Genomic DNA, 13,151 nt, shown 5'->3' on the forward strand with positions numbered 1-13,151 from the left:
ACAAGAACAGAATACCAGCCGGAACAGAGGAACAAGGGGAAGTTCCGGGTGCCGAAGATCGCCGAATTTACGGTCAGTTCCTTGGCGGGGTGTCATGAAAGGGGGGAAGGGGACACTTGCTGGTGACACAGGGATGCTGTGGAGTAGGAAAGTGGTACAGACTATCTTAGGGGGATTCTGGAAGTCACACCAACTACAACACTGAGGTTCATCCCAGGACAAGAGTGCTACCCAGGCTCCCGGGTTCCGACAGATTTGAAAATGGATAGAGTGCCTACGGCTTCTCATTTGTCCCCTGTCCTCTTCTTCCTGTGTTTCCATCACAATCTTTAGGAAATGTGACAGAAACGTATTAAGAAACACAAATTTTAGTCAGCGGCTTTGGCCATCATGGATAACAGAGGGAAAGAGAAGAGGACGGTACAAGCCATGGATTTGGGGAGGATGGAGATTTAGAGTCACTAGGAGTGGACAGGGCAGTTAAGCATGATGGATAAGGATGAAAGGAGGGGCTGAGGTTAGTGTGTGTGGAGCTGCTTGGGAACTGACAGGAGGAGGAGGAGGCCGGCATTCAGCAAGCAGGAAGCCGCTGAGGAGTGAGAGAGCCTGGGCAAAGGCCCCTAGGCTGTACGAAGGCTGTGCCAGTAAGAAGGAGGGCAGCGAGCTTGAGCTCGGAAAAGGGCGGGATGATGTAAAGAATGCTGCACCAATAGGAACAAGGGCAGTGAGGCTGCCCTCTAGAAAAGGGGCGGGTTGTAAAGAATGTTGCACCAATAGGAACAAGGGCAGTGAGGCTGCCCTCTAGAAAAGGGGCGGGATGTAAAGAATGTAGCACCAATAGGAACAAGGGCAGTGAGGCTGCGCTCTAGAAAAGGGGCGGGATGTAAAGAATGTGGCACCAATAGGAACAAGGGCAGTGAGGCTGCGCTGTAGAAAAAGGGCGGGATGTAAAAAATGCTGCACCAATAGAAACAAGGGCAGTGAGGCTGCGCTCTAGGAAAGAGGTGAAACCACCCAAACAAAAACAAACAAACACAAAAATCAGGTAAATCAGGAGAAGTCTGTAGGATGCAGATAGTCTCAAGTCTTGTGGGTTGTGTGGATGAATCTCAGGTTGTATGTTGAAAGCTGTAGTCCTCTGCAGAGGAGGGATGCAACCGAATTTGGGCTTTAGAAAAATTGCATCGCCTTTCACATAATGATGTGTGATGGGCAAGTGGTTAACAGTGTTCCAGCCAAGACTGGTGAATGGAGAGCCGGAAAAGCAGACCCAATGACCTGAAAGTAAACACTGCCCTTGGTTACTGGGGACTGGAATGGGTTTCCTTCTGCCCTTCATTGTTGCTGAACCCAATTAACTTTACTCGAATCGTCCTGGCGGCAAGCATTCCTCGCTACCCACCCCAATGTTCAGGGTTCCTGAATGAAACACACACACACACACACACACACACACGGCCTTATATCTTAATATGCCTTAAACAGCTCAGTGGCCGAGCCACTCCCAAACTTTCACACTGCTAACACACTCCCCTCCGATATTCCTGAGTTATTATTTTCCGTATTCCATCTTTGTTGCTATAGACCCAGTCGGGGGTCCCCTGGGACCATCCTCCCTGGCTCTTACCTGTTGACTATCTGTCCTGCACGTCGCAGGGTCGCAAGCATGGCAGCCACTCCTTCCCTAGCCTGGCAGCTGTCCCTTCCTCCTCCCTCAGTCCCTTTCCCGGGAATCTTAAAAGTCCCACCTCAGGCTCGGTGCCCAGCCATCAGCTCCTGGCAACTTTATTTACCAATCAAAACGGAGGGCAGGGGTCCTCAGCATTTTACATGCAAATACTCATGCAATTTTGGGGTCCCGATTAACATAATCCAAGCATTAGACCAACCACACCACAACACGGGACAGTCTTTCTCTGCACTAAATCTATATTTGTGTGGCTGAGTGTGTGATGCTGGCCCTCTAGCAAAGGAGGGGACTGTTCATCTTACCACATCTTCCACTGTGCCATGTGGACCTATGGGACTGGCCCCTGCAGTGTGCAGCCGAGCGAGGGTGGGAATGAGCGCAGAGATATAGGGGGCAAGCAGGGAGGGGGTTACAGGGATGGTATGTGCATATCGGGCCCCGGGATAAAGTTCACTTGTCTTGGCACTGTAGTTCACACAGAAGTCCTAGAGTCACACATAAGAATACTAACAGTCGTGCTATATATAAAAATCAAAGTATTAGACAAGGTTAGACGTCCTGCCTTTCTCTTGATTACATAAATAAAACCATGTCTCTTTAATGGACTATTTTACAAATTCTTAAGGATTACCTTTTCATGCTGGCATGATAGCAGAGGACCTAAGTTCAACTCTTAGAACACACATAAAGAGGAGAGAGTTAATACTATAGAATTGTCCCCTGACCTCCATATGCTTGTCTTGGCATACACGCATGTACATGTGTGCACACACACAGACACACAGACACACACACACACACACACACACACACACACACACACGAGGGAAAGAGAGGAGAGAGAGAGAGAGAGAGAGAGAGAGAGAGAGAGGGAGAGAGTGCACTGGGAGTTCCCAGTGGATGAGGTGATGTACCACCCCCACCACCCATCCCCACCCCCTGCTTTAATCAAAGATTGATGATTCAGTCTGCTGGCCCAGTTACCCAGTGTCAAAGCCAGAGCCAGCGTCAGAGCTGGGCCTGTCTGTCTGGCCTTTCTGTCCAGCCCTGCTGCCTGTGGTTGATTACTGCCGGATAGAGTAGAAATGAGTCAGCTAAAATCATGAACAGGCTGGCTCTATCCCGGGGTCCAGGCCTGTTGACTGTCCCAATCCAGTTTTGTTCAGTTGACCCTCAAGAGTCGGAATCGGGGTACCGGAAGAGGAATCGGGGTACCGGAAGAGGAATCGGGGTACCGGAAGAGGAATCGGGGTACCGGAAGAGATCCGGGTTCACTAGCAGTGCTTCAGGAGCCTTGGCTGTCAGGCGTGGGTGGGGACAAGCCCTGCCTTTTGGAACAAAAAGATGGGGGGGGGGGATGGAAATGAAGCAGATTCTCATTTGCTTATGTAAAGCGTGAAGTGTTAATTAGCCTGGTTTTCAGCTTTCTTCAGAGAGCTTCCTCTGGGCTTTGTAAAGGACTCATCTGCTAGCTGCAGGGTGGTGGGGAAGAGGGTGAGGAGGCTGTGTGGTAATTAAGAAGAGTCTGAAGGTCTTCCATGAGTAAGCTCACTGGGGCTCAGGGACACCACACACACACACACACACACACACACACACACACACACACACACACGTCTGCTGTGGGAGTGGAATCATAGAACTTATTTTGGCCTGGGAAAGGAGGATTGGGCTCCTCTGACTGGGTCTGAGGGATGCCATGCGAGCTGGCACTGCTGAGGAGAGGTTCTGAGCTGAGTAGCTGTGGTGTGTGGAGGTGTGGCTTGCTACCACCCTTAGATGTGCCTGGAGCAATGTGTGGAGACTTTGGAGAAGCAGGGCTGGGGAGCAGCATTTATAGACAGCCTCAGAGAGCTTAGCACAGACAGCTGCTGCTTACCCCACCCCACCCCTGTGCACCCCGTCTTTCTAAATCCCGGGAGGTTCTTCCAAAAGGCTTGAAGAGTGTCCGCAGGTTAACACGAACAAATCAATCCGTCCTGGACCCTGGGAGCTGCGGATGCTGCTATACTGTCTTGGCTACGGAGTGTAATGATGTTTTAGAATGGCGGTTCTCAGCCTTCCTAATGCTGCAACCCTTTAATGCAGTTCCTCATGTTGTGGTGACCCCGAACCATAAGATTACTTCATTGCTACTTCATAACTATAATGTTGCTACTGCTATGAATCATAATGCAATTATCTGATAAGCAGGTTATCTGATATGATTCCCAAAGGGACCATGACCCACAGGTTGAGAACCACTGCTCTGGAAAAGTTCTGGTGTCACAACTGTGGTTCTGCTGTGGGAAGTGCTGGTGTATGGATTGACTCTTACTATGGAGGTAGTGTGGAAGGTTGATGGTGCATGGAAGAACGGGTGTCACAGACAGAAGGCTGTGGTGTCTGGGCAGCTCTAGTGCTGTGGAGGAGCTGGTGACACAGAGGCATCTGGTACATACAGGGCACCAGATCCAGGAAGAAAAGGTAGTGACACTTTGGAAGGACGAGTTCTAGAGGAAAATCCTGGTGGCATGGAGGGTACTGGCTATGGGATAATGACAGTACGGGGGCCATTTGTGCTGCTGGAGGCTTCTGGTGTAATGGAGAATGTGATATTATGGAGATACCAGTGCTGTTGAAGGTTCTTCCCTGCTGTGGGTGATTCTGATACTGTTGAAGATGGCATCATCTTGGAAAATACTGTGGCTACAGGAAGTCTTGGTGTGAAGGGAAATAGCAATGTTGAGGAAGAGGCAGGTGCTGTAGATGTGTTGGTACCCAGAAGGATGCTGGAGTTATCAGTAGTGCTGTTGCTAAGGACGGTGCTGTTGCTGTGGCCCACACCATCACTAAGGAAGGCTCTGGTACTACAAAGGGCATTGGTGTCATGAACAGTGTTGGTGCTGTGGACAGTTGTGGTGCCATGGAAGAGCACCTGTGCTGTGGAGGGTGTTGGTACCTTGGAGGGACTAATGCTGTAGACACAGAGAGTGCCTGCTATGGGAGGTGCCCATGTGCCAGGCCTGCTTGTTCCAGTGCTGGTCCATTCGTGGAAATTGACAGTTGTACTTGGAAACCATTGTGTTATGGGGACAAGAGACATTCAGAGCAATGCCTGGGCTTTGAGGACTCACCTGAGAATCCCAGTGCTTGCCCTGGGGAAAGTCCGCTATCCGGACATTGAGGTAACAAAGAACGTGAGTTCCTGGAGCACTCTGGGGGCTTAGGACTTGCTCACTGATTGCTATTTTTCTTCCCTTTGGCTCATCGATTCCTATCTAAGAAGCTGGATTCGTCACTTGGTTGGGCTCTGAGACTCTCTTCCCCTTCTCCTGGGGATGTGACCAAGGAAATGTAGAGGAGCCACTGAGGGCTATGACCAGTTCAATGTCAGGATTCACGGGTGACCCCTGCTTCCTAATAGCTACCTCTACGTCTATGTCCGTAACTAAGTGGAAGCTATTTTTCACTCTCTTTTATTGAATCTGTCCTTTGAGGACTTCATGCATATATGTAGTGCCTTCTGTTTACTATCACCCTTAGCCTCTCGTACTTCCTCCCCACCCCTGCTGTCCTCCCTACAATATAGCCATGAGCTCACAGCAGCCATAGCTACCTACGGTGGACTATATAATACTAGGCCTATCAAGAGGGGAAGAGTTCACAGGCCACATCGGCCTAACCTCCCTATTCAACTATAGACATTCTCTTCATTTGTGATCTCCTGATAAACTCATGTTCCAAGCTCCTGCTCACACAAATGACCTGTGTTAAATTTGGTGGGTCTCCACAAAACAAAGCAAAAAACATTTTTTCTTTTTCAGGGTAGGTTATTTTTCAACACATTAATCACCACATAAATGATCATAACATCCTTAAGAAGGTATTCCTTTATCTTCCTTCCAACAACCTGGCAACCTAGATCCCACTGCTACTCCAAAATGATGCTCAGCAAAAATAAGGAACTGTCCCGAGGCTGTTCAGTCGGGAGATGGACAAAACAAACCATCTGGTAGCCCTGCATCTCACAGTCCCGGGCACACCTCACATGACCCTGCCCCATCCGACTTCTCTTCCTCTTCTTTCTCTCTCTTCTTTGTCTTTATGCTGTACTGTGGGTTGGCTCAGTATCTGTTCCCAGAAGACACAAAGAGTTAAGACAGCAAGGTGCTCTCACTAGCCAGCTGTGGTAGGAGCCCTTCTGGTCATCTTAGCTGGCCTAGGGCTTCCTCTGAGCTCTAAAGGATCATCTTGGGCCTTCATTTCCACTCTGTTTCCAAGGGATCCCCAATATTTGCAGAAACATACCTGGCCTATTGCTGATTCCAGTTCCCAGGGTATGGCCAGGCATGACGTGATCGGGTGAACTTTCGTGTGAACCTAGTCCTCTGAGGTGGCCTCCCTGTTCTTGGGTGAGCTCAGCCTAGGCAGGCTTCAATTAGAGGGTGCCCAGGCACCTGAAGGAAGGTCATGAGATCCCTGTAGAGCAGCCCTAGGGCTCAGCCCACTAAGAACAAGCCATAGAGGTACCCAACACCAGCCAACCCTCTAAGGCAAAAGCATTGAAGATGAGGTGGGGGACCCCAGCAGTGAAAGGCCCAATCTCCTAAAGAACTAGTATAGGCAGGCTCTTTTTAAAATCAAATAACCACACAAACAATTTAAAACAATAAAACCTCTCAGACCCAAATATTAATTAGTATTGATTTTCTACTGTTTGAAACTCTAGAGTCTTCTGTTTCTGCCCAGCTTCCAGTGATGTCTGGTGCTTTCTGTATACTGTCCCATACAGAAAGGCTGCTCTGGGCAGATAGGCTATACCACACAGAACAGCTCAGGGTAAGCAAGGTGGCTTAGGCTGGGCCCCACAAAGAAGCTGTAAACCTGGGATGTCCCCCAAGGGCCTAACACTGCTGTTTCTCACATCCTGGGAGTCCAGTGCTGAAGACCGCTGCTCAGGGCAAGCCACAGTTGAGTGGCAGAGACCCCCAGCTACAATCTGCCTCAGCTTCCTGCCGTTCCTTTGTTTGCTTCCGTTCTGTGAAGCCTCAGGCCCCAACCTTTGCATTCCTTCCAACATCAGCATGGCAGCAGACAGGGAAGCACAGCAGAACTGGCCACCCCATGCCAGTCACAATGTCTCAAGAGCCTATCCTTTCTGCACCCCTATTCCTCAGCTCCTTCAACAGCGGGCCCCCCCCCCCCCCCCCGTCAAGCCCCCGCCCTGGCCCCTCTGTCCCCCATCTCAGCCTCCCGCAGGTCGCAAGTCATTTTCACTTCCCCACGGTGTCCTCTTTATCTTTACACCTCAAAGAGCTTTGCCAGAGCTCTGCCAGCTTAGGTGCTCAAAGATACTCTTAATGCACAACTAAAAAGGTGAGTGACCAACCAACCAAAATCCCTCAGGTAGAACCAGGTATTATCAACATCACAGCACTGGGAGCATTATCGACGACATCTGCATTTCAGTCACAGCCTTCTCTGTTCCCAAGTCCCTCACTGATAGCATAGTCCTACACACAACTTCTTCCGGACCCCACTCCTGAGAGCTGGGATCTCACTTTATAGCACAGTCATTTGCTTCTACCAATTTTCCATCAAGCCACTGGGGCTCCCTTCCAAGGGTGGGGTTCTAATACTCGCTGACAGCAGCAACTGGGGCTTTAAGATATTACTTTATTGTCTGTTGTCTTGGTTTTTATTGCTGCCTTTTTATTTTGAGGAACATTTCTAGGCACATTATTAAAAACTGCCTGCTGTGCTCAGTGTTATCCAGTTTGGAAAGAATTTATACATGAGTGCTTGGTGGAAAAAGGCTGCCATAGTCTTTAAAGTTCACAGTTTCCCACGTTTAGAACGTCACTGAAAATTAGGATAAAGATGCCTCCTTTGGGTTTGCTTGGCTAAGTGTCTTGTTAGAGTCACCTTCGAGAATATGGGCTGCTCAAATAAACAAACTAATAGAAAACCAATACGACAACAATACCAATACAAAACAAAGAGTATACATAGACACACAAGACACACATAGACACACAGACACACACACATAGACACACATACACACACAGATACAAACACATACACACACACATAAACATACATAGACACACACACACACAGAGTCCATTTTGTGTTGGCCAACTACTCGTGGGCATCAGGCTTGCCCTGAAGTGTGGTTGATATAGAAAGATAGGTAGATGGATGGATGGATGGGTGGGTGGATGGATGGATGGATGGGTGGGTGGGTGGGTGGGTGGGTGAGTGAGTGGGTGGATTGATGGATGGATGGATAGGTGGGTGAGTGAGTGGGTGGGTGGGTGAGTGGGTGGGTAGGTGGGTTAATGGATGAATGTATGTATGTATGTATGGATGTATGTATGGATGGATGGGTGGGTGGATGTATGGGGGGATGAATGGATAGGTGGGTGAGTGAGTGGGTGGGTGGGTGGGTTGATGGATGAATGGATGGATGAATGGGTGGGTGAGTAGATAGAGAGATAGATAGATAGATAGATAGATAGATAGATAGATAGATAGATAGATAGATAGATAGGCAGACACACACAGAGACAGACAGACAGACAGACACAGACAGACACAGACAGGACAATGGGGATTTGGGTAGAATCTGGAAGGAGTTGCTGGGTGGACAATGTGATCATAATATATTACATGTAAACATTGTTAAAGGATTTTTAAGAGAGAATATGTGCTATTATTAATTAACAGTTGAACACCAAATATGCTATTTTTAAAACAGTGTTTCCCAAAGAGGAAATCTAGGGTCTTCTGAAGAATAGGCCAGAGTTTGTATGAAGTATTGGGAGAATCAGTGCCCCCAAAGCCAGTTTCCTGTGCCATCTTTATTCCTGATTTCTCAGTCTTCCTGACTGCAACAAACTTGGGTAAATAAACGTGCTGATAGAAAAACTTGCTAATGAATCTAGCAGAGGACTCTTGTGACTGTTAAGGTCTCCATGAGACTAGTGCAGTGGGGGTGCAAGCAGTGCGGAAGCACATGCAATGGTGTGCACGCAGTGGGGATGCTTGCAGTGGGGGGGGCACATGCAGTGGTGTGCATGCAGTGGGGGCACATGCGGTGAGGGTGCATGCAGTGGAGGTGCAAGCAGTGGGAGCACATGCAGTGGTGTGCACACAGTGGGGATGCTTGCAGTGGGGGTGGCACATGCAGTGGGAGGCACATGCAGTGGAGGAACACATGCAGTGGGGGGGGGAACATGCAGTGGGGGGGAACATGCAGTGGGGGGGGAACATGCATTGGAGGAACACATGCAGTGGGAGGCACATGCAGTGGAGGAACACATGCAGTGGGAGGCACATGCAGTGGAGGAACACATGCAGTGGGGGGGAACATGCAGTGGGGGGGAACATGCAGTGGGGGGGAACATGCAGTGGGGGGGAACATGCAGAGGAGGACACATGCAGTGGGGATGCATGCAGCTCCCACCCAGCCCTGAGGTGCAAAGCAATGGGAGAGCTGTTGGGCGTCTCAAGCCACCGACCCCTGCGGGAACACCCACAGCAGATAAGCAGGGCTTTATTGCTGCCTTCTTATTCTGAGGAACATTTTTAGGCACGTTATTAAAAACTGCCTGCTGAGCTCAGGGCGGAGTCATTAGCCATCTCCATCCTCCACCCAGAGCTGGTCACTGTGTAAAAGGTGGGGTAGAAAAGGGGGTACACACCAGAGATGGGGGAGGTTGGTGTTAGTGTGTAAACTAAGGCTCCTTCCTAAACCCGCGTGTGAGTGTGCCTAGCTGTGAAGCACAGCAGGACAGCAGCGCCTGCACTGCAGACTCCTGCCATGGCTCCTTGGATTGGGGTCACTGGACTGGATACGACATCCTCCATGTTGGGTGCCCGGAGGAGCCTAGACCCTCCATCTTATTTCTTTCCTAATCCTTGGACTTTCCATCTCTGTTGTACCTAGGATATGCAAAGTCAGAGTAGACTCCAGACTATCTTTTTACTTGCTGTTCACTCCCTCCTTCCTAAGGGCAGCCGTGTGAAGGCCTCAGCTCAGTGTGCCAGGCTCTTCCAAAGATGACTCTTGCTGTTGGTCTCTGCTCCACACTCCCTGCCCAGGGCTCTCTGGGTCCCTGCACTCTCCCTGCCCAGGGCTCTCTCTCAGGGCTCCACAAAACTTCCTTTCCACCCCTCCTGCTCGCTGCGCATGCGCTCTCTGCTACTTCCGTTACTATCCCATGTAATGTCACCGAGCTACCCTGAAGCCCTGCTGCCTGGCTGGGTTGCTGAGTCTGTCCTGGGGACCACAGACAGCTTTCTCATGCCCTCCACTGGGTCAGTGAGGGAAGGATGCTTACAGAAAGCCGAGCAGCATTTATAAACATCATTACTTAAGATTCATAACACCAAACTCCGTGCAATCGAACGTCAATAATACGCCAGGCTTTTGCTAATTATTTTTCACTTTTTATTTGCTGTACCTCCAGAACTGGATAATTTCTCTTGATGTGCAGATAAGAAAGCTGGAGATCAGAATGGTGGGTGAGGGAGCCAGAGTCACACAGCCCACGAGAAATGGAGGCAGGCTTTTGGGGCCCAGAATGCTTTGTGTCTAAGTGCGTTCCTATGTGTGCAAATACACACAAATGCACCCGTATCACAATTACCTTCCAAATTAGGAAGCCCTGCCCATTTAGGGAATGGCCTAAATCAACCTACAATGAAGAATTTGCTAAATTACTTGAATTTTAGCTGCTTATCTCTATGTAATAATGATTAGGCGCTAATCATTATTACATCAACCTTATTGTAGTTTCTTTCTATTCTTTTTTTTTCCCCCGAGACAGGGTTTCTCTATGTAGCCCTGGCTGGAACTCACTCTGGTAGACCAGGATGGCCTTGAACTCAGAAATCCGCCTGCTTCTGCCTCTCAAGTGCTGGGGATAAAAGGCGTGTGCCACCACTGCCTGGCAGTTTCTTTCTATTCTTTGAGTAACCTGCTTCAAACCCTGATGTGTGCTGGCCCAAGAAGAAAAGCAGACGTTTCCCAGGGCAACCACGCCATTTTCTTAAGGCTCACTACGAAGCCCACTTCCGGGTCCCCCAGGTGGGAGGGTTCACGCGCTCTGACCTTCACGATCTCCATTCCTGCCCTGCTATACTGACTGACTATTCCAAATGGGATTTCTTTTTTTCTAAATTTACAGTGCTTAATCTCCTGGAACAGTGAGGGGGAGGCAGGCCTTAACAAAGCGACGACACTTTGTATGCAGCCTGTCATGTTGCCGCTGAGTTCCATAATTATAAGAAAACCAGTTGTCATGGCAACCGCTGTACAGCCCTAGCTTTCTGCCTGGGCTGTTGCCGGTCTGTAGCGCTGTGATATGAACAGTTGGGAGGGACTTTCCCTCCAGAAGGTTCATCTCTCACTTGGGTGGCCATCATTAAATTCATTTTAATTTTCTGTTTTACCTACAGGCTGAGGTTCAAATGGTAGTTCGACAGCTCATTGGTTGTGGGGCCGGAGGGGCAGTGTTGCCTCTGGAAAGTTGACGTTCCTTCTTGGTAAATTGGGGATACCATCACCCAGGAGAAAACAGTAGTAATATTTATGTGTGAGGCTGCCTAGCGTAAATCTCTACATACAGTAAGTCCCTAGGAGATATTAGATTACTTCTCCCTAACCTCTTTCACTCTGAAGTAGAGAAAAAAGGATGTTAGAAATGAAGAGGAGTCGATGGTTTGGAATCTTTAACAAATATTTTTATTCTTAAAAATAAAGAAAATAGTTTTGGTAACATTTGTAGTTACAAAACCCAATTACTATACCAAAAAAAGAAATATGGTTGAATTGTGTATGAGGAAGAGAAAGAGTAAATATTCAGATAGTATACATCTTTGGATTATTTGAATATTGGGAATTGCATTTCCCTGAAGCTTAGAAATAGATCTCTAATATCCAAGCCAATAGCATCATACCTCTAAATTGAGTAAGAGAAACCTGGCCTCAGTTTCCCCATATGTAAAGTTGGTACTTGAATGCACTACCCTCCAAGGATGTCTGGCAGCCTTGTGTTAGAACTGTGCTTCTGACCAGGGGCGGTTTCATTCCCTGGAGGCATCTTTGGAAATGCCCGGAGAAATTGTGGCCAACATAGCTGGATGTATGTGCGTTATGAGCATGTGGGGGCGGGGGGAGATCAGGGACACAGTTAAACATCCCATGATACATAGCACCACCCTCTACAATGAGGAGCCAACGCCCACAAGATCCCAGTGGGGCCACAGCTGAGCAGCCGTGTTCTGGGCTCAGTGCCCAGACAGGATCCTGCCACAACCCTGACGCCAACGTAAGCCAGACTTGCCCCACCATCCTGGTGCTCACACACATGTTTGACGTCTTTAGTGGGGGTGGGGTTAGTAAACGTTGGTGCTGACTCAAATTCTAGCACTTGTGTGGTAACTGGGGCAGGAGAATCCAGAGCTCAAGTCCAGCTTGGATTACGTAAGATGTTGTCAAGAAGGAAAAGGAAGGAAGGAAGGAAGGAAGGAAGGAAGGAAGGAAGGAAGGAGGGAGGGAGGGAGGGAGGGAGGGAGGGAGGGAGGGAGGGAGGGAGGGAGGGAGGGAGGGAGGGGGGAGGGAGGGAGGGAGGGAGGGAGGGAGGGAGGGAGGGAGGGAGGGAGGGAGGGAGGGAGAAAAAGCCACACCCAAGTCTTGAGGGTCCAGGTCAGCAAAGGCACATCTGCCCTGAAGGAGCCCGAGTTCCAGGTTCAGTCTCCAGCACTGCAACACCATAATGAAGGCACTGGGGAGTTGGCTCAGTGATTAGGAGCACTGATGCTCTTCCACATGACCCAGGCTCATTTCCCAGAACCCACACAGTATCTCACAAACATCTGTGACTCCAGCCTCAGGGATCCGTTACCCTCTTCTGACCTCTGTGGGAGACAGGCATGCAGGCATACACATAGGCAAAACCCCCATACACATAAAATAAAAATAAAAAATGTAGAAGGCCTAAAGATGCTGGCACCCAGAGGGGGACTGGAGGCTGCGGGGTCTTTAATGAGGATGGGAGCTGCCCCTTCCTTCTCTTCCCTGTTGTTACCTGACTGACTGTAAGAGGCAGGCATGATTGCGTCATCCTCCAGGACAACCACTCCGGATGCTTCATCCGGTCCCAAAATAGCAGCCGTACAAATGCCTTGCATTCCTTCCGGATCCATGCTCCTCTCGCCCAGGAAATCTCTCTCTGGCCTCCTCCAGGCCTCTTGTCCCCTCTCCACACCAAGTGCTTTCCCTTCCTTCATCGCTGATGGATGCACATTTACCTGTCTGATGACACCGACTCAAACCGCCCATTGTCTTCTTTATGCTGTTGCTTCCTTGTGCGGGTTTCCCGGGATCCTAGGACCGCTTGGACTCCCCGGGGACTGTCCAACTTGGATCATAACCCATGGGGCCATGCACTTTGGAGCTGTGAATAGG

At 49.4% G+C, this 13,151-nt stretch overlaps 1 protein-coding gene across 1 annotated transcript in view; it reads left to right on the plus strand.

The window, feature by feature from the left end:
* Nucleotides 1-13,151, plus strand: part of Nsg2 (neuronal vesicle trafficking associated 2) — a 60,682-nt gene that overhangs the window by 18,775 nt on the left and 28,756 nt on the right. Inside the window, exon 3 of the mRNA XM_052195227.1 lies at nt 1-72. This exon is cut by the window's left edge and continues 12 nt beyond it. Coding sequence (XP_052051187.1) covers nt 1-72 — 72 coding nt within the window. The remainder of the gene's footprint in view (nt 73-13,151) is intronic.

This window comes from Apodemus sylvaticus, chromosome 10 (assembly GCF_947179515.1).
Source record: "Apodemus sylvaticus chromosome 10, mApoSyl1.1, whole genome shotgun sequence".
Classification (NCBI taxonomy): domain Eukaryota; kingdom Metazoa; phylum Chordata; class Mammalia; order Rodentia; family Muridae; genus Apodemus; species Apodemus sylvaticus.